The sequence below is a fragment of the Myxine glutinosa genome, chromosome 5 (assembly GCF_964187855.1).
Source record: "Myxine glutinosa chromosome 5, kmMyxGlut1.1, whole genome shotgun sequence".
In the NCBI taxonomy this organism is placed as follows: Eukaryota; Metazoa; Chordata; class Myxini; order Myxiniformes; family Myxinidae; genus Myxine; species Myxine glutinosa.
Genome location: NC_136265.1, coordinates 18582499 through 18610118, shown reverse-complemented (window position 1 = coordinate 18610118; position 27620 = coordinate 18582499). Strand labels below are relative to the sequence as shown.

General features: G+C 43.6%; 2 protein-coding genes across 2 annotated transcripts in view; both read right to left on the bottom strand.

The window, feature by feature from the left end:
- The window catches only part of LOC137428722 (voltage-dependent T-type calcium channel subunit alpha-1H-like), a 231558-nt gene extending 214385 nt beyond the window's left edge, over window positions 1-17173 (bottom strand). The window contains exons 1-2 of the mRNA XM_078777047.1: window positions 17062-17173; window positions 14554-14687 (exon numbers count right to left, since the gene is read on the bottom strand). Of these exons, the coding sequence (XP_078633173.1) occupies window positions 14554-14687; window positions 17062-17160 (233 nt within the window). The 5' untranslated portion in view covers window positions 17161-17173. The remainder of the gene's footprint in view (window positions 1-14553; window positions 14688-17061) is intronic.
- LOC144892212 (uncharacterized) overlaps window positions 1-27620 on the bottom strand; it is a 623022-nt gene that overhangs the window by 553696 nt on the left and 41706 nt on the right. The window lies entirely within an intron of this gene.

Below are 27620 nucleotides of genomic sequence, written 5' to 3'. Positions count from 1 at the left end.
TATATATATATGTATATATATATATATATATATATATATATATATATATATATATATATATATATATATACACATATATATATATATATATTGTTGCAGATCTCCGACGTCGGCCTTCCCCTTATCAAGGGGGGATTAATCCCCTTGTCCTTTATCTGGCCGACGCGATCCTGAAGTTATCCCGTTCCTTCCGGTCGGTGTTAAATAGGGTTGTTGGTCGAATTAGTCCTATTACCGAAGTACTAACACCGACCGTGAAGCAAGGAAATAACTCCAGCCCGAACCACGGCGTTAGTGGACACGCCGAGCGAAGCGAGCCGCGATTCGGGCCGTTAACAATGACCAGACCCGATTATAGCGGTTCTGAATCGTGCTACGGTTACCCAATGGAGAAATGACTAGGACGATCGGATTAGGAAGAAACCAGGAAGAACAAGGCAATTTATTCACAATGTACAAAGAAGAGGAAAAGAAAGAATGTACAAGAAAGAGGAAGAAAAAGTACACAGGGCAGCCTTAAACAGTCTTACTTATCCCTTGGACTCGGGCCCGTTCGCTCTCAGACTCGGTGTCAGACTCAGACTCACGCGGGGATGTAGAAGGTAGGGTGGAAGGTCCGGCGATGGCGTCCACCGCTCGTCCCGGTCCTTGACTCGTTCCGTGCAGCAGATCGAAACCCGGCAGGCAGCTCTCCGCGTAGCATAGGCGCGAGCGGACAATTATTGTGATGGGGAAAGGTCGGTAAGCTGGCGGTTATTGCACGCTTAGCCGCATACGTAATAAGTGCACAGGCGCCTTTACACGCGCTCCCGGCATCGCTGAGTAATACGCCACTTCCCCACTGATGTTACCACAGCCAGGCCAAGCCCCAGTTCCTTGCCACCGCCGTATGCACGTGGATCCTTGGATAGTCCGTCAATACCACGTAGGTTCTTCAGTACTCAACTCAACTCTCGAGCGCCTCTCCCTTCTCATAACTCAGGTGGAACTCAACTCGTAACTCAGGTAGGTCAAGTGCCTCTCTCTCCCTGCTCATAACTCATACGGCAACTCCCTGCTCATAACTCGGGTGCAATGTTCACAATCCGTCCTCCCCTCATAACTGAGCGCATGTTCCAGGTCAAGCGCCTCTCCCTCCCCGCTCATAACTGAGGTGTGGGCATCGCGCAAGGGGTTATATTACCACGCCGAGAGAATCCTCTGGAATCTCCAGCCACACCCTATCAGGCGATCTTACTCGAGCCCTGGTTGGCTGGTGATGGCTTACCGGCTCTGCCTTGATGGCTGCTAGACGTGGCCGCACCTCCACCCTTGCGCTCCGCCCCCTTTTCGGGCCTTACCTCGTGGCTTTTTGGACTGGTTCGAGCGAGCAACTGGCAGCTAACGCTGCCGGCCCAACGCGTAACAAACTGCGAGGGCGATGGAGTACAGACAGGGCAGCGCTTAATGGCGTCGCTTGGAGGGAGGCTGCAAAATGGACGAATGGGCCTACTCTTATTTGTTTTACGCAACGCAGATGCAACTATTGGGAATGGCCTTATCCTAAACACATACTAAGAAATAACTACCGTCCTAAGGTGACCTACGTGTTGCTTGTGGCCTATCTATGGTGTGCAACCATTAACCTTTACTGATGTTATATTTACAAGTGTGGGTTCTCAAAACCGCAACAATATATAACTGTGAGAAATAGTAGAAACTCCACAATACGAGCAGGGCGTCTCATTTGCATTAAATAAATAATCAGGAGATTAAATCAGACGTGGACGTAGCTTCAGGATGGTCGATCTTTAATTTTCGACAAGCTTTCGACCAACAAAGGTCTTCTTCTTCGTCTACAGAAACAACAGGCATGTATATCAGACAAGTATGTATAGTGATATGTGTGTAAGATGTGTGATATGTGTAGAAAATGCATACAAAAGGAAGAGCCATGCTAAAGCTCACTCACCGTCCCCAAGTTCAGCGGAAGTGAAGCGCAGCTTACAGTTACCGTTCGCGTTACAGTTGGTGCACGTGCATATACAAATATAGAGATACATACATACATAAACACACAAGCATATATTCATATACCATTTATATTCATATATTATATTTATATATTTATTTATATATTTCTATAAATGACATATAAAGGTAGAATGAATGAATGAGTGAATGAATGAATGAATGAATGAATGGGTTACGGTTAATGATTTGATTGGGTTGATGTTGGAACATTCTTTAGTCATCAAAATTTATGCCATGAGGGATTTTTGTCCGAAGTTTATGTGTCCAAAAGGACTCACGTTTCAGAATCGTGGTGTGTGATCGATTTGTGATTGATTCAATGGCAGAGATTTGAATGTCATTTATAGAGTGATCCGGTTGATTAAAGTGTATCGTGTAAGGTAGAGATTTGCCCTGACTAGTGTGGAAGTTATTGATTTCTGACCGGGTGTTATTAAATCGTGTGTAGAGTGTATTCTCAGTTTTTCCAACATATTGTTTGGTGCACTTTTGGCAAGTGATTAGGTATATGACCCATGTAGATTTGCAGTTCATATAGGAGGTGTTGGGAATTTTTGTCCAGTGTTAGAACTACAAAATTTGTTTCCTTCTAGTAAATGCTTGTGAATAATACATTTGTTTGCTGTGCATTTATAGAAGCCAAAGATCCTAGTTTCTTTGTTGTGGGGCTGTGGGTGCTTTGCTTTTACCAAGAGGTCCCTGAGTGTCCGACCACGTCGAAATGATGTTAGTGGAGGTTGAGGAAATGTGGTGCCGAGTGTTTCTGATTGATGGAGGAGAGGAAGGGCCTTATTCAGAATACTTGGCAATTGGGATGAGGTAGGAGAGTAGGTGGTTACCAGTGGGACACGGTTAGTTGCAGGTTTGGGTTTGTAAGTCAGAAGGTCTGCTCTCGGTATGCGTTTTGCTCGGTTTATTGCTTCTTTCACAGAGTGAGGGTCATAGTTTCTTGCAATGAAGTGTGTTTTTAATTGGCAGAGAGAAGTTTCTTCTGCCATTTTTGTTGAGCAAATGGTAAACAATCGCACAAACAATAAACAAATGGTAAACAAATGGTAAAATACACAAGGTAAACAATCCAGGTAGACCAATCGTATCTGGCTGCACATGTCCAACTGTTCTCATATCAAAATTTGTTGACTGTCATTTACGTCCTCTCATGATGAATCTCTCCTCATACCTTAAGGACACAACCAGTTTTCTGACCCACATCCAAGGATTGAACAGAATATACTCACCTTTCAACTCCCAAACCATTTTAGTCAGAGCAGATGTTACATCCCTCTACACTAATATTCCACATTCAGAAGGCCTGTCTGCATGCCGCAAAGCACTAGATACACGACAAGTCCCAATACCACCTACTCAAAACCTTATGCACCGATTAGAACTGACACTCAAACTGAATAATTTCCAATTCAACGGACGACATTACATTCAAACTCAAGGTACCGCTATGGGTACCCCTGTTGCACCATCGTACGCTAACATCTTCATGGGAATGATAGAGGCCAAGATCAATGCACAACCTCATCACGGCATCCTGGAAAAATCCTGGGTACGTTATATTGATGACATCCAGTTCATCTGGTCAAAATCCCCCCGTAGTCTTACACAATTCCAAAATGAATTAAATTTGATTCATCCGAACATCAAGTTTACATTTGACAGCTCACAGTCCGAAGTTCACTTTCTAGACACATCACTCACGCTTCAAAATAACAGACTCGAAACAGAACTATACACCAAACCAACAGACACTCACTCTTACCTTCTCCCTTCTTCATCTCATCCTAAACATACAATTGCAAGCATACCATACAGTCAAGCAATCAGAGTAAGACGCATTTGCTCAACAAAAATGGCAGAAGAAACTTCTCTCTGCCAATTAGAAACACACTTCATTGCAAGAAACTATGACCCTCACTCTGTGCAAGAAGCAATAACCCGAGCAAAACGCATACCGAGAGCAGACCTTCTGATTTACAAATCCAAACCTGCAACTAACCGTGTCCCGCTGGAAACCACCTATTCTCCTACCTCATTCCAATTGCCCAGTATTCTGAATAAGGCCCTTATCTATCTATAATTCCACTAATCTCTGTCTGTGTGTGTGTATGCGACCGCTGTTTCTCGACAACCACGGGTCCGATATACTTTAAACTTGCCAGGTATATTGCTGGGGACCCGAGGATGTGCCTTTTCAAGGTTTCATATTAATCGGACAAGTACTTACCGAGCTATGTCCAAAAAACGATTCAACCAATCAGAGAGCAGCGAGCTATCGCGTGTGCCGAACGTGGCGAACACACTCTGCCTCGGACGGCACATTTGAGAGCGTATTCATTTATTTCACGTTGGCAAACTATGTTGGCGTTAAACTATGTTTTAAAACGAATTAAAACTACTTTGCGATTCATCGTAACTGCGATTCGTAACTGCCGTTCGCTTTGGCTTTGCGAATGGACCAAACCATTTCATGTAAATAGAGGGGGGGGGGGGGGGTTGTCACCGTACTCGCAAGCCGTTCGCTTTGGACCAAACCATTTCATGTAAATAGAGGGGGGGGATATAATTTTAGATATATATATAGTACGGGCATGCCCTAGTCTATCTATAATTCCAGTAATCTCTGTGTGTGTGTGTGTCTGTGTGTGTGTATGCGACCGCTGTTTCTCGACAACTACCGGTCCGATATACTTGAAACTTGCCAGGTATATTGCTGGGGACCCGAGGATGTGCCTTTTCAAGGTTTCAAATTAATCGGAGAAGTAGTTACCGAGCTATAATAATAATAATAATGCATTTATTTTATATAGCGCTTTTCAGGAAGCCCAAAGACGCTTTGACAGAGTGCAAAACATAACGCATAGCAAAACATAAAGACAATTGCAAAAAAAGAAGAATCAATAGGGAAATATTCAAAGCACAAAGGAGGGAGAAGGAGAGGAGATAGTCAGGGGTTAGATGCTGTGGGTTAAATGTTGAATGCAGTGTTGAACAGGTGGGTCTTGAGTGATGTTTTGAATGTGGTGAGTGAGGAGGAGTCTCTGATGGTGTGAGGTAGCGAGTTCCAGAGGGTGGGAGCAGCGATGGAGAAGGCCCTGTCCCCCCAGGATCTAAATTTGGTCCGGATGGGGGGGGTCAGGAGGTTGGTACCAGCAGAGCGGAGGTTGCGGGTGGGAGTGTGTCTGGAGAGGAGGTCAGCCAGGTAGGATGGGGCCAGGTTATGGAGGGCTTTGTAGGTCAAGAGGAGGATTTTGTACTGGATTCTCTGGGAGATGGGGAGCCAGTGAAGCTTGTAAAGGACGGGGGTGATGTGGTCACGGGTCCGGGAATGGGTGAGTAGACGGGCAGCGGAGTTCTGAATGTATTGGAGTTTATTGGTGATTGTTGAGGGTGAACCATAAAGGAGGCTATTGCAGTAGTCCAGACGGGAAGTGATGAAGGCGTGGATGAGGGTTTCTGCAGCCACAGAGGAGAGGGATGGACGGAGACGGGCGATGTTTTTCAGGTGGAAGAAGGCTGTCTTTGTGATCTGTTTAGTGTATTTGTCGAAGGAGAGGGTTTGGTCAAAGATGATGCCAAGATTCCGGATGTGAGGGGAGGTGGACACTGGGAAACCGTCGATGTTGAGGGCAAAGTTATGGGTGGACTTGGTGAGCGTTTTTGGGCCAATGATGATTATTTCAGATTTATCACAGTTAAGTTTGAGGAAGTTGATTTGAAGCCAGGATTTTATTTCAGTGATGCAGTTTGTCAGGATAGAGTGGGTGGCGGTGGAGATGGACTTGGTGGAGATGAAAAGCTGGATGTCATCGGCGAAGCAGTGGAATTGGAGACCATGACGGCGGATTAAGTGACCGAGGGGGGACAGGTAAAGGATAAAGAGGAGGGGGCCAAGAACTGAACCTTGGGGGACACCTTGGGGGAGGGGAGCAGTGGGGGATTTGCAGTTATTGATGGAGATGAACTGACGTCTGTCAGAGAGGTTTGATTTAATCCAAGAGAGGGCAGTGCCGGTAATGTTAAAGGTGGTTTCAAGTCGGGTGAGGAGGATGGTGTGATCGATGGTGTCAAAGGCAGCGCTGAGGTCGAGGAGGATGAGAATGTTGAGGTTGCCAGCATCAGAGGAGAGGAGAAGGTCGTTGGTGATTTTGAGGAGAGCAGTTTCAGTACTGTGGTTGGACCGGAATCCGGATTGGAATGTTTCATACAGGTTATTGGCAGAGAGGTGATGCTTGAGTTGAGTGGCTACAGCGCGTTCCAAAACCTTTGACAGAAAGGGTAGGTTGGAGATGGGTCTGAAGTTATTTAGGGTGTCAGGGTTTAGTCCAGGTTTTTTCAGAATGGGGGTAACAGCAGCAATTTTGAGGGATGGTGGGACGATGCCTGTAGACAGGGAGGAGTTTATTGTTGCAATGATAAGTGGAGAAAGAGCAGGAAGGGAGGCCTTGACAAAGCTGGAGGGGATGGGGTCAAGAGTGCAGGTGGCAGTTTTCATTCCGATGAGGAGTTCAGAGAGGTCAGTAGGGGAGACTGGGGAGAATTGAGACAGGGGATGGCAGGATAAGGGGGGGCAGGTGGTTTGAGGGGGAGCGGGTGCGGCGGTGGTCAAGCTGTTGTAGATGTTTTCAATTTTGCGTTGGAAGAATGAAAGGAAGGAGATGCAGTTGTCTATTGTGAATGACTGGGTGGTGGTGTTCAGGGGGCTGAGGAGTTTGTTTATTGTAGAGAAGAGTGCTTTTGGGTTTCCGGAGCCAGAGTGGATAATTTGAGAGTAGTAGGCGGAGCGGGCGCGGGAGAGGGCATCTTTATAGTGTTGTATGTGGTCCTTGTAGGCCTGGGAGTGAACTGTGAGACCTGTTTTATTGCGGAGTCTTTCAAGTTGGCGAGCACGAGTTTTCATTAGGCGGAGCTCAGGGGTAAACCAGGGAGCAGAATGGGTGAAAGAAACTGTTTTGGTTTTTATAGGCGCAATTTGGTCAAGACAGGAAGAGAGAGTGTGGTTGTAGTAGTCAGTGAGGTCAGAAGGGGTGTGGAGGTCAACGAAGGGAGAAGTGGACATTTTTTCAGAGAGGGTCGATGAGAATGAGGCAGGTGAAAAAGCGTTTAGCTTACGGAAGTTGATAGTGCGATAATGCCTTGGTGCTGGGGTGGGGATGTTGATGGTCAGAGTGATGGCTAGGTGGTCAGAGAGAGTGAGGTCGGAGCCAGAGAGATGGTGCAAAATTAGTCCAGTAGAGCAGACAAGGTCCAAAATGTGACCACGGTTATGGGTAGGAAAGTTGACATGTTGAGTGAGGTTAAAGCAGGTGAGTAAATCAGTGAAGTCAGTGGTTAGCGTGGAGTCAGTGGAGTCCATGTGGATATTGAAATCACCAAGGAGGAGGATTGAGGGGGAGAGGGAACATAGCTGGGTCAGAAAGTAGGAGAAGTCAGACAGGAATGATGGGTGTGGTTTGGGAGGGCGGTAGACAACAGCCATGACTGACTGTGTGTGACCAGAGAGTTTAAAAGCCAGGTGTTCAAATGATGGAGCAGATGAGATGGAGATGAGGTTGGTCTTGATGTCTTGTCGGTGAATAACGGCAATTCCACCACCTCGGCCCTCCGAGCGTGGTTTATTGATGTAAGAATATCCATTGGGTGTGGTGAGGTTGAGCGTGTAGTAGTCCAGTGGTTGTTGCCAGGTCTCAGTGAGACAGAGAAAGTCCAGTTTATTTTCCAGGATGTAGTCGTTCAGGATGAGGCATTTGTTGTTGAGGGACCGGGTATTGAACAGGGTGAGCTTGATGTTGTTTTGTACGGCGGGTATGAATCCAGGTGATTTGGCCAGGGTTCGCAGACAGGAGGTGCGATTTTGTGCGTTGTTGTGACCAGGTGTGTTGGGACGATGAGTGGGAGTGCGCTGAGCCGACCAGAGGATGGGGATGGAGTGACCTGATTGTAAATAAACAAACTTACGACCGGAGCCACGGTGAATGTACCTGGGTCGACGCAGGAGTCCATTCGATCTGATTGCAGAGATGCATGATGGGGTGGAGCGGGTTTTAAGCAGGAGAAGCCTTGCGGCAGAGTACCGCAGAGCCATGCCAGCAGGAGCGAAGGCAAAGCGAGCACGCGGCCAAGGGTGAGGAGGCGAAACAATCGACACAACCAACGGGAGTGGGCCCGAGGAAACAGCGATGGAGCCGAGCAGGTGAAGCCCGGAGCAGCAGAGCAGAGCCGGGACCGCGCAGAGGAAGACTCAATGGCCATAAATCCGCCACGACCACCAGGAAAGCAAGACACGGACAATGGTCCAGTCAGAGAAGCGGCGAGCAAACGACGCCAGCGTCCTCTCACGACCGGACCGGAAAACGGAAGAAAACGGAAAACGGAAGCTATGGCGATTTCTTTACCAAACTCCGCAAGCCGTTCGCTTTGGACCAAACCATTGCATGTAAATAGAGGGGGGGGATTGTCACCGTACTCGCAAGCCGTTCGCTTTGGAACAAACCATTCCATGTAAATAGAGGGGGGGGGATTGTCACCGTACTCGCAAGCCGTTCGCTTTGGACCAAACCATTTCATGTAAATAGAGGGGGGGGATTGTCACCGTACTCGCAAGCCGTCCGCTTTGGCTTTGCGAATGAACCAAACCATTTCATGTAAATAGAGGGGGGGGATATAATTTTAGATATATATATAGTACGGGCATGCCCTAGTAATAATAATTCACACACCACAATTCTGAAACGTGAGTCCTTTTGGATACATAAACTTCGGACAAAAATCCCTCATGGCATAAATTTTGATGATTAAAGAATGTTCCAACATCAACCCAATCAAATCATTAACCGTAACCCATTCATTCATTCATTCACTCATTCATTCATTCTACCTTTATATGTCATTTATATAAATATATAAATAAATATATAAATATATTATATGAATATAAATGGTATATGAATATATGCTTGTGTGTTTATGTATGTATCTCTATATTTGTATATGCACGTGCACCAACTGTAACGCGAATGGTAACTGTAAGCTGCACTTCACTTCCGCTGAACTTGGGGACGGTGAGTGAGTTTTAGCGTGGCTCTTCCTTTTGTATGCATTTTCTACACATATCACACATCTTACACACATATCACTACACATACTTGTCTGATATACATGCCTGTTGTTTCTGTAGACTAAGAAGAAGACCTTTGTTGGTCGAAAGCTTGTCGAAAATTAAAGATCGACCGTCCTGAAGCTACGTCCGCGTCTGATTTAATCTCCCGATTATACACACACACACACACACACACACACACACACACACACACACACACACACACACACACACACACACACACACACACACACACACACACACACACACACACACATACACACACACACACACACACACATATATACATATATATATTCAGTAAAACTTCATCCAACGCAGGGGATACGTTCTGGGATAAGTAAAACTTCATCACAGTAAAGCTTCATCCAACGCGGGGGATACGTTCTGGGATAACCTCTTCTTGGAGGAATTCGTGTTGGAGGAATCATTAAACGTATGGGGAAATTAGGGATATGTTCCAGGCTCCCAAAAAACTGACCCTAAAACAGCCTTTCCTGCTTTTTTTTTTTACATGTTTCTTTGTATGGGATGGTGCAGCATTATTAAATATACATTAAAATAAGTGTTAGTATCATAATAGTACCGTATTATTGCAAAATAACTCACCTTATTGTGAGGTGGTTGTTGGAGGTTTGGGTGATGATTTGCTGGTGGATGGTGTTGAATTGCTGTTGGAAGGGGTTGAAGTGCTGCTGGTAGCTGTTGAAGTAGGCCTAACGAATTATGTTATAGGAACTTGCTTTGCCTTCTGTTTTAACTACCTGTGAAGTTATGTGTATGGATTTAAAGCTGACTCTATGGCCCACTTGAACTTCAGGCTTCTTTTCACAAAAGGATCTGTCCTTACAGCAATTTCTTGGGGAGTTTTGTTGCCTTGAAGAGCTCCAGCAGTTTGGTGGTACATTCTGCCTTTTCTGGCTCTTCATCATATTCTTCATTGTCTTCTTCATGAGACGTCTGGGTCACAAGTTCTTCAAGTTCTTCAGAGGACAGTTCTTCTCCATGGGACTTTAACAGTTCTTCTACTAATTCTTCATCCATGTAATCAAATCTGAATTTCAGGATGTCAAAATCTTTGGGAAAACGCCGGCCGTTTTTGTCGCAATTAATCCAGAATTTAAATCGAACTGCGATCGCCGATGACGGCAGGTGGCGACTCGTGTCATTGGATGTACTAGCAACGGCACCCGTCCTATAGGCGGGGCTTCAATGGGGAAGCCGAAATGAAAAGGCAAAATATCAGAAATTGAAGGCTTTTTTTTTTTTTTAAACGATTCATATAAACATCCGTTAAATCATATCACAAGCAAATCATCAAAATCTAAACAGTATTTTTAGAATTTCAATAAAAGCCACATCACTGTTCATATCGGTAAATATTATTCCATCGTGTTTCAAATCGTGATATCAACTGTACGCTTTTCTTTAGGGGAAAAAATTGAATCTTTAAATGAATGAATGAATGAATGAATATGAATGAATGAATGAATAATTTGATGCAAAGCGAAAGACGCCTCAGAGCTGTCACATTCACAATCGCTATGTCGTATGTACTCCCGATACGCGTTTCCTTTACGTATGTACTCCCTCCCGATACGTCTGTACTCCCGTTCCCGTCGTAACGAAAAACATTACGAAATTTCGTTCACACCGTCACGTCAAACACGACCATGAATAAACACATCGTCACAACATCGTCACAATGAACGTTATGCGAACGCGAATGTTATGCGGGAGTCCAAACCTGAGAATGCTGGAGATCAAAGCTGAAATTGGAAAAATTAAATAGCTTGTTTTACTCCTGGGGATCCCAGGATTACCCACCCAAAATATCGTTGCGATCAGTTCAGCTGATTTTGCGGTACCTTCGAACGGACAGACAGACAGACAGACGGACGGACACTTGGTGAATTATAGTAAGATAAATTAAATATAAATTAACCATTGTCCACACAAGGGGGGTATTTTTAGCCTTGTAGTTAGCCTAAGAACACCTGCCTTGTGTGGACAAGGGTTAAGTAAAGTACAGTGCAGTAACAAGGAATAAGAATAATATAAATCTTTGGGAAAACACCAGCCACGATCACGTAAATGCAAAACACACCCTCGCGTTGGGGAGGTTTTGACGCATTTAATTCAGCGCGTAAATTGGAAACCGCGTTTGAGGAAGCCGCGTTTGAGGACGTTTTACTGTGTATATATATATATATATATACACACATACAAAAAGGCACCTCCTGGCTTTAATGGTGAGCACCAGCCACGGATTATGTATCACATAGTAGAAACTGCATAATCCACAAAGAACGAAGAGTCTGTTTGCCACCCAGACCATCGTTCCCGCTAATACAAACCAAAGCTAGAACGGCACTCAGTAGAGAGCATATCTATGCAGTGGAGGAGGCTCCACCTGGTTGGCCATATCACTCAATGATGAAGAATCACTTAACAAACAAAAAAGTTATCATACCGAATCCATATTCAGATATTCACCAAAATCGAATCGATTCGTCCTTGTCGAATCCAACTGGTCCACCAAGCCGCGTCCAAATCTGTCCACAACTTTTTGAGATATCCTGCTATATATTGTTTTTGGCCCTTTCTCCCAATGGTGAATAATTACTTTAAAAATTCTAGTCGCCGGATCCGAATCCGGATCTTCACCAAAATCTAATCATTTCGTCCTTGTGACATACGCTACATCTCTGCCAAATTTCGTCCGAATCCGACCACAACTTTTTGAGATATTATGTTCACAAACAAACAGACAGACAGACAGACAGGGGTGAAAACATAACCTCAATTCACCTTTGGTGGCGGAGGTAACCGGGGCGTTCGCTGTGATCCGCAGAGTTAACAATCAACGACATACAGCGTGACAAGCGCTGTCCCAATCTCCTATGAACCGCAGTCCTAGACCAAAAGCCTGTGAACAGGCAGAGATTTGATTCTTTGGTGGACATTGGTCGAACATCAAACAGAGCCGCCGATCCGGATTTCGGGCTTATTCGCCATCGTCAGGGCGGCATACTGCATAACATCTAACCAATGAGGACCAAACTCGTGCATTAAACTCGTTTGGTTTATGTTTTGTGTGCAGAAGTTAAGGCTCATTTAGGAGCTAGAACAAAGAACGGATCGGGACGCAACAGAACAAACAGAACAAACAGAACAGTAGAAATAGAGGGGAAACATCCCATCAGCAGTGAAGAAAAAACCACCGTTTAGAGGCCATTTTTCCCCGCAAAGCGGGGGTTGGCCTTTTCGGGGACCGTGGTAGTTGTTGTTTTTTGGTCCCCTTTTTGAAGCAATGTTTTACGGCCGGATGCCCTTCCTGACGCCAACCCTTTTTGCCGCCTTCAACGACAAACAGGGAATTACCAGTGAACTGGTACTCAATTAGCCGACCTCGGAAGGATGACAGGCTGAGTCAACCTAAGTCAACCCCCCCAATCAGCAGTGAAGAGAGACAAAATAAAGGGACACTTGGCCAATTGAGGGATGTAGGGAACAATAAGGGGTAGATGATAACGCACAGGGTGGACAAGATGGAAAGAGAAGCAAACTCCCAGGAGGCAAAAACTGGAAGTTTGGAAATAGGTGAACATGGACAGGATTAATTGGGGTTGAAAAGATCATGGTTTTGGATGGGGGATGGTGTGAGATGATTGTCAACCTAGAGGGAATAATGGGAATGATGAGAATGTGGAGGTTCAGGTTCCACAAGAATAGTTCTTCATTCCTTAAACACGAGAATACGTTTTTGTAGTGAGCAAACTTCTCACATGGGAGCGAGAATTCTCTGCCTGCAGAAACTTCCTTTGTGACGACGGTCTCACTTCATGACTAGCTTGTGGGAAGGCCTACCTTACAAAAGATGTACCTATGATCTCTCATGCGGTCTGAAATAAATTTGATGAGAATCTCGTGAAATGTAACTACAAATATGTACAAGGCCCGTGTTTGTTTACTTGAATGGCATACTCATAAGAGAAAAACAACTCCAAAAGGGCATTTTCAGTTTCATGAGGTAATCAGGAAGTGTCACAAAGACAAACTGTTTATTGAATTTCAGGGATGTATTAAAGATGTAGCAATCAGTCGCATAAAGTGGGTTCTGCGCTCTAATGGCCGTGCCCAAGAGACATAGTCAGGGGAACTTCCTGTTAAAAAACAGAAAACTCGAATGGTGCTCGGTAGACCGGATACGTCCACCAGGATGAACAGTTTACGTTTTCTATCCCACTGATAGGACGGATCTGGATCTGGACCTGAAGCAAAATCGAATTGGCTTGTTGTTGCCGCCTAACCAACTGATCCCCCAAGTTTTGTCCTCATCCATCCATAACTTTTTGAGATATCATGCTATGTATCATTTTTGGCCTTAATGGTAAAAAAATTAATTTTAAATTCTCTCATCCGGATCGGGGATCGAATCTTCACCAAAATTGAATCAATTCTTCCTGGTCAAACACCCAACATGTCCACCAAGTTTCATCTGAATCCGTCCACAACTTATTGAGATATCCTGCTATGTATCGTTTTTGTCCCTATCTCCCAATGGTGAAGAATCGTCCCGCAGACCTGTTCCTGTTCACAAACAAACAGACAGAGACAAACAAACACACGGGAGTGAAAACATAAGCTTCATCCACCTTCGGTGGCGGAGGTAAAAAAGAACTCTCTCGATACTGGGTGACGACTAAACTCGCCGGGTGTTCAAATTGAGTTCCTGATGTGGGGGACATTAGATCGGGGCTGAATGGGCTTAAACCTATCAAATATGGAAGGGGAGGCAAAACCTCCCACCCCCAGCACTCCGACAGGTATATCATATACATTACACTTTGCATGAGATGCTACTGTGGTGTTAAGGAGGGCGGTATGTTTAGAATGGCCGAACAGAAGTTTATCCAAAGGGATAAGGTTTGGCAGGATGTCGTAAGGGTACGCACACTCACCTCAACTATCTAGCCTGGGCATGAATCCTCACCAAGGTATAAACTTAAACTGGGCGCTCCATCTGCCGGAATTAGTTGCTGGACTTTTAGGATCCCATGGTGTCCTTCTTGGAGTGGCCGAGCAATTGCCGGCACCCTGAACAAATTACAATTCCTTCCCTAACCTACAGGGGGCGCTGCACCAATGGGTCAGCTACGTCCTCAGGCATTGATGTTATCACACGGCCTTTGTGCTGCATTTAAAAGAAGAAGAAGAAGATCCAAATGGATGTTTTTTGGCAACAAGGATGCACTAGACCAGATGAACTCGGTGTTAATGACAGAAAACCAAGACTGTAGACATCATGATATTGTGTAATGTGGAAATGTTCTTAACATTTACTCGTTCTATAGTTTAAAGGTATTTGGAATCAGATATTTAACATCCAAAAGTGGGTGTCCACTTACCCCGCCATCACGATGAAGAAGTCCAGGCGATTCCAGGTGTCCCCGAAAAAGCAGCGGTTGCCAAACACACCAAGTGCGACCATCTTCAATACCATCTCCACAGCAAAGAAGATGAAGATGAAGTCATCGAACGACTGAAAAGGAAGTGTAGAGTCGAGGGCTTGGTAAGCAAACATTGACGGCGATTTTAGGGGGAAAAAATATATCACCAACTCCACCCTAGACAAGACCCTCTCACAGACGTCATACTCCGCACAGATGTCCGTACTCAAAGTACCTACCAGTCCTGCCAGTTACCCTATACTATTTTATCTTCAGTACATCTAGGTACCTATCTAATTCAAATTTAAACTTTTTTTTACTGTTTCTGCTGCCACTACCCTTCCAGGGAGACAATTCCATGCATTAACTACTATGATTGAAAGACCGATGCTTTACTACCACCTTAGCTCTCCTCTTCTTTACTCTTACGCTTTGGCCCTGATCCTTTCACTGTCTATTCCGCTGAAGAACTATTCTGCACTTATTTTGTATATACCCTTCATTATCTTAAATATCTCTACCATGTCCTCTCCTTTATAATGTACTAGCAGGGGTACCTGACGTTGTCCGGTCTATTTATTTGTGGGGGCCTAAAACACTTCCCTACACCCACTAAAGAACGGGGCCCCTACACACTTCCCTAAACCCACAATGGAGCGATTAAAAGAAAAAATAATCCATAAAAAGGCAACTTATTTTTTCTAAATTTCCAAAAAAAACATTGCAAAAAAAAGAGAAAAGCTTTTTTTTTTTCAACTTTTTTTTTTGCCGAAAACACTCCTCGGCACTCACTGAATGAAACAATGAGTTTGATGAAGATCCATTTGGCCATGCCTGAGAAAAATGGCGACAGGTATACATACACACACAGCTCTCTTATAGTATGGACTAGTAGTCAGGTTCACTATGTTTTTTCGTTCAAAATCATGGTACATTAGCAAACCTATACATTTTTGGAAACGTTATTACATGGAAAATCTGAAAATCAATGTTTACATTTGCCAATTCCGACCAATTCGATTCGACCAATTCGACCAATCGACCAGTTCCATTCGACCAATTCGACCATTCGACCATTCGACCAATCGATTCGATCGACCATTCGACCAATTCGACCATTCGACCAATCGATTCGATTCGACCAATTCGACCATTCGACCAATTCCATTCGACCAATCGCTTCGATCGACCATTCGACCATTCGATCGATTCGATTCGATTCATCGAATTCGATTCGATCGACCATTCGACCAATTCGATTTGCCAATCAATTTGACCGACCTTTGCTTGTGTGGAACGGACTGTGAAAACGATGCGGACTATATTGTCGGATACGACACACAGGACAGTGATGACGAACTCTAAATGGCATATTCTGTAATCGTGTATGTTTGATGCCATTGACTGCCTGTGTATATTTTGTCATTGACTGCCTGTGTAGATGTGAAGTTATACTGACTGCATGTGTATATATGATTTTGCTGACTGCCTGTGTATGTTTGGTGATATGAATTATTGTGACACATTTTGATGTTATTAACTGCCTGTACAAAATGATAACATGTATTTGATTATGCAACTTATCGCGAATATAAAGACGGTATTTTGCAATTCAAACCCTTTGATTCGTGTCTTACCATTCCCCATAGCACTAATTTGATACTTTCATTGGATTCCTTGTCCCTGAAAATATAGGTTTAGTATATTTTTTAAAGTTTTTAGGGTAATTAGAGGCAGAAATAGAACAAAATATGTATTTTACAGTGGCCATTTTGAAAATCCAAAATGGCCGCCATACAGGTATCTCTCCAAATGTAAACATTGATTTTTAGTTTCCTTATGCTATAACCTTTCCAAAAATGTATAGGTTTGCTAATCTACCATGATTTTGAACGAAATATAATTTATTGACATAGTGAACCTGACTATAGCAAGGAACCATGGAACTGAATACCTACACTTTGTTGGGCGGTGTATAGGCAACGTAGCACCGCCTCGCATGCTCCCAGAAGTTTATGTTTTAGCAATGCAAAGGTGTAGGACATGGCGATTGTGAATATGCCACATTCGACGATGTGTTCGGCCAGATCTGCATTAAAATCAAAATGCAGGTGGGTGGAGTCAGCCTTCCTACTAATGACGGCGTTGTGGGTGGAGTCAGCCTTCCTACTAATGACGTCATTGTGCGTGGAGTCAGGCCAGCTGTCCAACCAATAGGTGGAAAAAGGGAAACAGACGGTCAGAAAACTACGTCTACTTTAGTATATATATGGATAATGTCCTGTATAAGTAAAGAAGCAGAACAAACAGAGAATAAGAGTAAGAAGTGGATAATAAGGAAGTTAGAAGGAAGATGTAGTAGCAATATTAGAGGGGATGTAGAGCAACAATGAAAAGCGATAAGATGAAAGAACCAATCCGTATGCAGGACCGTTTAAGCAGACCAAATGAAGACCCAGTATTTACCTTCAGAATGATGCAGCGATGTAGTTGGCATCGGACCTCACTGCATGGCTGGAACATCCCAAGCGTCACACAGTTGAGCAGAATGGCGAGCATGCTCATCCTCTCGAACCACGTGATGCACGAGTCAAGGGACTTGTAAATGATGAGTTTGCGAGTTGAACACACTTTGTGGATCTCAAACGGTGTCCGGCATTAAAATGTTCAACGATATTGCGATTAGGTAATGACGAAAGAGTTAAAATTACATAGTTTAAAAAAAAAACATTTCTGCAACATACAACACTCGCTTCATGCCAATTTATATCCGTCATGAAATAGAAGGCAAATAAATTATATTCCAGCATATAACATATGACGTCATCACGCAAGACCTGTCTTGCGCACCAATGACATCATCAGTGAGAAAATCTGATCACGGATGTTATTATCAGGGGATTGACTTTTATCATACACGAGAAGAGTATGCGCCCTACGGGCGACCTTGTTACCTCCGCCACAAAAGGTGGATGGAGGTTATGTTTTCATCCCTGTCTGTTTGTCTGTGAACAAAATATCTCAAAAAGTTGTGGACGGATTCAGACGAAATTTGGCAGAGATGTAGAGTACGCGACAAGGACGAAATGATTAGATTTTGGTGAATATCCGGATTCGGATCCGGTTACTAGAATTTTTTCGAAACGATTTTTTCCGGCTAGGCCTAAAACGATTCAACGAACGATACATATCTCAAAAAGGTATGGACGGATTTGGACGAAACTTCTTGGACAGGTTATGTGTGTGACAAGGAAGAATCGATTCGATTTTGGTGAAGATCTGAATTATGGATTCGGATATGAGATTTATTTAATTTTTGAAGTGAATCTTCACCATTGGGAGATAGGGCCAAAAACGATACATAGCAGGATATCTCAAAAAGTTATGGATGGATTTGGACGAAACTTGGACCGGTTGGGTGTGTGACAAGAACAAATAGATTCGATTTTGGTGAAGATCTGAATATGGATATGAGAAGTATTTTATTTTTTAAGTGATTCTTCACCATTGAGTGATATGGCCAACCAGGTGGAGATATGCTCTCTACTGAGTACCGTTCTAGTTCTAAGCATGCAACAAGTTGTTTTTTTTCTGATGCATACCTTCATTTGGGAGGTGTATAGGCAACTAACAGCTTTCTCAATCGCTCCGAAGAAAAAGAAAAAAAACCCGGGTTACATGTATGAAGCAAAAACATGCCTACCTACTGCTTATAGGCGTAGTTTGACTTCTCTATTTGGGAGGCAATAACATTTTTTATTTCGATATCTATTTGCATGCCCTTTCATGTGTCAAAATTTTACAACATTTCGTCCGGTATAATTTTTTTTTATTCAGTTCAGTTTTAACGGGAATTATTTCTTTACATTTAATGTAAAGTCTTGTGTACCAGTAAATTTGAGTACCAGTTCACTGGTAATTCCCTGTTTGTCGTTAAAGGCGGCAAAAAGGGTTGGCGTCAGGAAGGGCATCCGGCCGTAAAACATTGCTTCAAAAAGGGGACCAAAAAACAACAACAACCACGGTTCCCGAAAAAGGCCAACCCCCGCTTTGCGGGGAAAAATGGCCTCTAAAGGTGGTTTTTTTTAAATTTATTTAATAAAAACGCAATCCCTAGAATGCATGGCTCGGGTCCAATGGACCATTGGTTGAATTTTGCTTTGTACCCTTCGTAATTTGCACAACACACATCGTGTTCAAGGTTCATCGTCTCCGGGGGAATGTCCTGAGTCATTTGTCATTTATTCAAGTTGTTTTGAAATCTTCTGTGTGCTTTCAAGATCTTGTTTTCTCATGTACTTCTCGAGTTTTTTTTTCCCAACTTCATGTTTATTTTACGATCTTCCAAATCGGATCAGAGATTCGATTTCTTTGACGAAAATAGGTATTTTCTTTTTACTTCACATGATTTTTATTTTCTCACAATGAAAACCTCAAGTGATCTGTGAGGTGCATCTTTTGCCTTTTGTACAAACGTTGTACAAACCTTTGCTTCATCCTTATTCATCGACATTATCTTGTGATTTATTTCTTGGTATTTTTCTATTTTTAAATCATTTACCACCATGTTTCTCCCTTTGACAAAAGTAAGTTTCTTTTTATTCTCATTATTACAAGGTTTATCTTCGTGTGCTTTTCATTTTTTTGAGGACAATGCACCATGACAAAGTCGACGTCGAAAGGCGCAAAAAAAAGACCTGAGATGGTCATCTACTACAACTACACAAAAGGGGGTGTCCATTGCATGGACCTAATGGTTCGCAACTACTCCCGCAAACGGCAACCCTGTATGTGTAAGGGATTTCATTCGAATCTCAGGCTAATGGGGGGGGGCGGGGGGGCAATATGACCCATTTGGCTCCCCAGCGTCTGACTGTTTGGTTTTGAAAAGCTGTTGACAAAATCTTTGTTTGACCTTGCGTCAACATTCTTTCCTCATGAGCAGCTCCCCACCTGCCCTTGCCTTTCTCTGAAGCCCAGCTTGGGAAACTGGGGAAATGTTTTGAGTTCCTTGTCCTTTGAAGAAAAATATATGAAGCAGAACACAAATTGTGATTCCTTGAGATGTTGTTGGTTGCTGGCTGTGCGAGGACCAAAAGGTTCTACTAGCTTCTGTGCTCATATCTATCTACCATGCATGTTATCCTTATCCCTCAATAAACCCCTTGTACAGTGTCCGAGTTGAGGTGCTTATTCCAGAACTGAAAGGGGATTGGGAATCCACGACATTGGTGGACTATGGCCACGTGCTACAATGTTGTAGATGTGGCTTGTCTGGATGCATAGTATATTCTGTTCACAGCAAAGAATCCCAAATTTCACCAAGGTGTTACATACAAGTGACGTTTGGTCCTCAGAGGACTTGTGCTAGAGTTGCTGTTGCTCCACATGCAAAACAGGGGCGGAAGGTACTACGCAGCTTCCAAGGATCATCATATGTGATGCAATGGACATTTTTTGGTGTAAGCCAACAAGTAGGGTCCACATGTGGCCAAGACCAGGGTCCACATGTGGCCAAGACCAGGGTCCACCGCAAAGATCGTAAAAGCAGAACGATTTGCGATAAGTGCGCAGAACATGTTTGCAAGGAGCACAGCCATGTTGTGTGTGTGAAATGCTTCCAGTAAAGGACCTTTTTTTTTAGTGTTTGGAGGACATGCCACATCATTTATTGTTTTTTGTATTTGATATTTTTGTCTGCAAATAAATGTCTTTAGAATTATTTATTATTTGCATCGCTGGCTTTAGCATGGCCTTGTAGTCTACATTTTTTTTCCATGCACACTTGGGTTAATGACAAATGTAGGTGCAACCGTCTTTCCCTTCAGTTCGTGTAAACATCCACAATGTCCTCTGGAATCAGCTTCGCAGTTAAATCGCCTTCTATATGAAGGAGAGCCAATGAAGAAAATCTTTCCTCTTCCATGGTTGAGCGCAACCAGTTTTGAATCCGCCTCATTGCAGAAAAGCTTCGTTCCGGCGTGGCAGGCCCGACTGGCGGTGTGAGAGCTAACTGAATGAGTTTGTAATAGTTTGGGTACATTCTCTGAGACAATACTTTTTGAAGTCTCTGAAGGGTAGCAACAGATTCCGTACTGATAAAAAGGTCCATTTCTGCAGCTGCAAGCTGAAGATTTATTTTGAGTGGGTCTGCATATTTCTGCAAGAATGGATGTAGATGATGCAAGTTTTGTGACACCTTAACACCGAGTCACATGCTTCAGCAATTTCCATCGATTCTTTTGAGAATCGTCTCTCTAACTCTGCAGTTACAGCATACAAAACAGGTATGTACAACTGCTGATGCCACCTGGTTTTTTTTAGGTTGGGTTGCAGTCGCGGGTGTTTCAGGTGTATTTGTTGCCTCTTCTAGATGTTCTCTTTGACCCAAAGTTGTTGGGACAAAGAAATCCGTACAAGCTGCCGAGAGTTTCACTGCTCTTTTTCTTTTTGGCGAGTGATGTTTGTCTTCGTCTGGTACTTAAATGTCATGGTCTTTACAGAATTCTGTAATTTCTTTCCACATGTCATTCCAGCTTTCTTCACTTCTGAGTTTTTCAAAGTACACTTTAAGGTTCCCTATGATAGAGGCAGCTTTTGCAACTGTGGTGTCGATGCTGTGAGGTCCTTCGTGAGCGACATGAATAACTTTCAAAATGTCGTGAAAGATAATCGAGGAGGCAATGAATGAAACTCCGGTCATGAGATGAAAAAGGCCGTTTGCTTCCACCGACCACTTTTCACCTTGTTCACTTAGATCTCCGAGACGCCTCACTATGTCAGTGTAATGCATTTTTTTTACTGCAGACAAACTTCTCCACTTACATGCCCAACGTGTATCACCGAGCTGCACAATCTCTTTTTGCTTTAGACCCAAATCTGTCTGCATGTCGATAAACACCTGATGGTTGGTTGGATCCGCAAACACTGAATACAATTTCTCAACTACATCTAGAAAGGCCACGGCACCACGACTCACTTTACAGCAATCCACAAGGACGAGGTTGAGTCTGTGTGCGATGCAACGTACATATATTGCAAACGGATGGTCATCTTTCATTCGCTGCTGAACCCCAGTCACGTGGCCTGACATGACCGCAGCACCATCGTAAGATTGGGCAACTATCAGCGTATTCTGCAATCCATTTGTCTCTGAAGCTTTCTTTATGGCAGTATAAATGCCTTCCGCATTTCGCGAAGATGAGCAATTGACAAAGCACAGGAATATTTCTCTGATCTCGAGGTTTTCTGTATACAACAACAACACAACATGCATTTTAAGGCCATTTTCCCTGCTGGAGCGGGGGTTAGCCTTGCGGACCCCATGACAATCTTCTCCATTTTGCCCTATTTTCTGCATCTCTCCTTGTTAACCCCCTTGCCCGCATTTCTTCTTCCACCATCTTTAGCCAAGTCTTTCTCCGTCTTCCCCGTCCTCTACTTCCTTCTACATTCATTTCCATCACTCTTCTCAACCAGTCACTTTCATCCTTCCTCAATACATGACCAAACCATCTCAACCTGTTCCTCTTCACAGCATCAATCACAGGCTCTATTCCCATCATCTTTTGCAATTCATCATTTGTCTTCCTCTCTCTCAACGATACTCCGCACATCCACCGAACCATTCGCATTTCCACCCTTTCCAGCCTTCGTTGCTGCTCTACGTTCATTACCCATGTCTCGCTCCCATAAATCATAACACTTCTCACACATGCAGCATACACCTTTCCCTTCAGCTTCAACGACACTCCCCTCCTCATCAGCACGCCACTCAGTTCTTCAGTTCTGTATATCTGATACAAACTGAAAGCTGCTCCATCTTAAACAATCAGGCCTCATCTGGCATTATAGCAAAAAACCCGCTCTTATTCACTTCCTGTACAATTTATTTGAGAACCAAATCTGCACAGATCGTAGCACTTCGTTTTGAAATTCAGGGCTTGTGCAATTAAAATAACTAGAATGCATTTTATTAAAAGTTTCGTCATACTTTGTAAAGAAATCACAAAATTCAAGGAAATTCCCTTTCAATTTCGGTTCCTTTCCCTCATTGTGCCCACAAAATGGAAGGCCAAGCTTTGAAGGTAACTTGACAATGTCACAAACCTTTGCAAGGTAATCAATCTCTGTTTCATCTCAACGGTGCTTTTATGACTTTCCGAAAGCTTCGCTGCTGTCGATCCTATTTCCAAGCTTTATTTAAAGCATTGCCACTTTTCCATACATTTCAATTGAATCTGGGAGACGGCATGTGTCGGCAATTTTTCCGAGATCTTCTTCCATTCCTGCACGCCATTTTTGATCCATGAATGCTCAGCATGGACTTTTTCTGAGTGGAAGTGACGACAGGGAGAGCAGAACGCGGCATCTTTTTGAACAGAATATTCACCCCAAGGGAAAATTTGGAATATTTTTCCAAATATTCTCTTTGGGAAATCATTCAGATGCGGTTGATTAGGTTCAATGCTTTTTTTCTCTGAGATCTGTAACATTTACGCTTCTCGCATCATCTTCAGTAGAATGTGTGCTGGGAGAACGTGTACTCACTGCTTCAAAAGGTTCGAGGTCGTCTTGCTCTACTTGCAATGATACGGCGTCGCGAGGCGAGGTATGCGGCGGTAGCTGGGCCTGTGGTGCACTTGTAATATTCTGTTGTGAATCATCCGGTGGGTGGGCTTGTAAAATATTATAAACCACAAACACACATGATTAGCTTTTTAACCAGTCGCTAATGCTGCTAATAACATTAAACAAAGAAATTTGGAGGAATCCTGACATCGGTGAGGTACGTTTTACTTACAGAACTGAGGGAAGATCTACTGTAATCTATATACCCCACAATGATTGGGTTAATAACATGCTATCAAAAAACCGAGGCGAATTCCTTACTTCCGCGGTTGCTCGTAGCTACCATACACCACTTATCATCGATTCATGAACCATACACCGCTTCAATCCATCAACTTTGTATTCACGACATTGGGATTAAAGTGTTATGGTCATATTTACTATATTATTATTATTACGAAAACGATACTACTGAAACAATAGACAACTGCATTAAGATACTACTTAAACAATACACTACTGTATTAAGATACTACTTAAACGATACACTACTGTATTAAGATACTACTTAAACGATACACTACTGTATTAAGAAACCTGGGCATTATTTGTCCAAAACGGCCCAAAGATGAGGCATGAAGCCTAAGGCCTACACATACCGTTTTGTTGGAAGAGACGTAACGCCGATGCTTTCGTTATTTGATGGTCATTCTAACAATCGGTTTGTTTGTGTTTCACACTGAATGAAAAACGTAAAGGTAGAGCATGGCGATTGTGATATATGACAGGTTCGACAATATGTTCGTCATGAACGGCATATAAATCAAAATGGCGGAGTGTGGAGAGTCAGCCGCCGTACCGCCGTATTGACATCAGACGTAATCGCATCACCCTGTCATGTGACCATATCCTCAGCTCTGATTGGTATACATTTGAGGGGACATACATGCATACATACAGATGGACAAACACTGTTCTCAGATGGCTTTGCCCTATGGGCTACGCCGTAAAAGCTTCCTAATGTCCATTTTAGCTTTTCTTTAGATAAGGTAAATAAAATTATTCTACTCCAAATTAAAACTTGAATAGCATAAGTTTTATATGAACATTCGCCGTTCAGCTCCGTCTCATGGACTGCAGAATGCAGATATAACCGTTAATCTGATTTGAAAAAGGATGCAGCCAATCACGTCACTCTATGCAAATACCGCGATATCTTCAGTGGCTGGAGGAAGAAATCCACGCACTTGGGTTCTGTTTCGCTTTGTTACTCACGTTTAAATATGGGATGTTTTTATCTCAATTGTAAACTATGGGAAAAAATGAAGGTGGGGGCATTGCCCCCCCCCCCTTGCCGCCCCTAAACTCCGCCGATGCGATTGCTTGTAATTAAAAACACCTAGTTGCCCTGGAAAATGTGAGGGTAGAAATACTGTACATACTGTAAAGGGCCGGACTTGTAATACCCTTTCCCACCTGCAGGTGGCGCTACACGATACACATTTACATACAGAATTTGCATCCTCCCTCTCGTCCCCCTATGACCACCGAAAGGTAAAAACACCCCTATACACTAATCGGGGTCATGCTGATCCTATGTAGCAAGTCTGGATGTAATCGGGCCAGAACTGTAGGAGGAGTAGTACAACAAACAAACAAACAAACACACACCAGTCCGTAAATTATAGTTCGGATAACTTTCAAACTGTTTTAATCATATAAAGATTAAATACTAAAAAAAAAAGAAGAACATGGTGGACGTCACTGATCATTGCTGGATATACAGTAGTACGAACACCATGGGACTGGGATCTTTCACCTCCATCACCTAATGCTAGCAGATGGGACACCCAGCTCAACATGCATCAGAGGGATCGTACATACATCCAGGTACGCCAAACACCAGGACGACCATTTATGGCTGGGTCGGAATTTGAACATAGACTAGACAGCTTAACCCTGCAAAGGGAGCTCGCCTACCTCTACAATATATGCCAAGTACAAGTGTGCCAAAATAAAATTAATGTGATGTCAGTGCAAGCCTCACCCTAATTCAGCTAATTGCCCCCCACACTCACTTTCTGCCAATGTCTGCTTGGCAACACCATGTGATTAAAAATGGGGGAATGTCAGGTAACAAATCTGTGCTTCTTTTGCCATGGATTACATCTGGGATTCACATCATTTTCTCATATTAATCTGCAAAATAAGAGAAAACCAGTCTCCATTTATGAATGTTGTGAATATTTTTTGGCAATTTATGGTAAATATTTCCCCTCCTTAAGGCAGCTTGCTGAATCTCAGCTTGGAATGCTGAACAAAATGGTGACAATGTTTTCTCACAAGTCATACTCAAGAGAAACACTCCCTCCCCACACCCTTGGGAGTGCCCAGAGGGGTCATGTTATTATCTTTATGATCATTAATATCACAGCAGAGTACCCGCCCTACAGGAAATCGTCTTCCAAGCATGCAACACGTTTTTCTGTCACATCCCCTTCATTTGCACGGTGTATAGGCAACAAACCGCTGCCTCGATCGCCCCCAAAAATAGAAATGAGTCAGGTTACATATATGAAGCAAAAACATGGGTACTGCATATGTACCTATATACAGTAATGGCCAAAAATATTGGCACCCTTGCATTTTTTTCAAATAATGCACCATTTCTCCCAGAAAATTGTTGAAATTAAAAAATCATTTGGTATCCACAAATGTATTTCTTTGCTTTGCAGAGGAACAAAACAAAAAAAGCTGAAACAATTAATAAATCTTAGCTTATTCCACACAGTAATCCTAAAATGGCCTGGACAATATTATTGGTAACTTCTAGAAGTTTTTTTTTTTTTTTTTTTTTTTTGTTGGTATACAAGATCGAGGCTCGTGAAAGAGCTAACATTAATCACACAAAAAGTCAAACCGACACATAAAACACAAAAAAATAAGGGGAGCGGTAGACAAGATGGGGGAGAGAGGGGGAAGGACACATTTGAGAGCAGGGACAACGGGAGAAATGTGGGAGGGGGAGGGCTTTGGGGGAGGTGGGAAAGGTATAAAACATATGAACACTGCAAGGACTTCCAGGAAAGAAGTTGGAATTTCCCCAAAAAAAAAAATATATATATATATATATATATCTGGGGTGAATTAGCGGGGGTAGAAAAGATCAAGGTTTTGGATGGGGGAAGATAAGAGATGGTGGTGAACAGCTGTTTTAAAGACCTGGAGGGAGGAGTGGGATGAAGGGAGTGGGGGAGTTTGTTCCAGAGGCGGGAGAAAAGGGAAATGAAGGAGTGAAGGTGAGCAGAGAGCCTAGATTTTGGCAGTTTTACCATAAGATGGTTGCAGGCAGATCTTGTGCGACCTGAAGGAATATTTGGGGGACAGACCACAGAGAGAGCTGGGGGAGCAAGGCCGGAGAGGAGTCGGCAAAAGACAGAAAGACCACCAACCTGCCTGCGGTGAGTGAGTGAAAGGCCCTTGGAGTTAACTTCATCGCGGGAGATTCCAATGATTCTGAACGCTGTGGTTTCAACAGCGTGAAGCCGAGCTAGGTGTGAGGCAGGAGCACCAGCCCAGAGGGGGGAACAGTATTCCATTGAGCTGCGGATGAAAGCCTTGTATGTGGTGAGGAGCTCAGGTGTGCCAAGGAAGAACATCGCACGACGGAGGATGCCCAGTCGGCGACTGGCTTTGGAGGCAAGCTTGGAAATGTGGTTTTCCCAAGAAAGATCATGGCAGATAGTGAGACCCAAAAGCTTGAGCGACAGAACTTCTTGGAGAGGATTGTTGAGAAAGTAGATGGGAGGGTTTTCCAGTCGGTCGTTTCGGAGAGACATTGTAAGAGTGTGAGATTTGTCAGGATTGAAAGACATGTTCCACTTGTTTGACCAGTCTGTGATTTTTTTCCAGGTCTGCAGAGAGTGAGGAGGCTGCAGACTGCCGATCTGAGGGATGAGGAATGGAGCGGCAGATAGTGGAGTCATCAGCAAAGAGATAGAGAGGATTTTCCAGAGAGTCGGAGAGATCATTGATGAAGACCAGAAATAGCACAGGGCCCAGAACACTACCTTGGGGAACTCCAGCCATAACAGGAAGGGAAGATGAGAGAAATCCATTCAGGGCCACACGTTGCCTTCGACCAGAGAGGAAGTCTGCAAGCCATGAGTGGAGTTTCCATGGATACCATCGGAGGAGAGTTTGGTGAGCAGAGCTGGGTGCAAGACCGTATCGAAGGCACGTGATATGTCAAGTGAGACAACTCTGATTTCCTGTTTGGCATTGAGGACCTCCATCCTTTGTTGAGACAGCAGAAGCAACATGTCCAGAGTAGAATGACCTGGTCTGAAACCAAATTGATGATCAGAGATCAAGCCATTGGAGAAGAGGAAGGATTTGATATCCGAAGCATTGATGGATTCCATGACTTTGCTGATAATTGGAAGCAGGCTGAT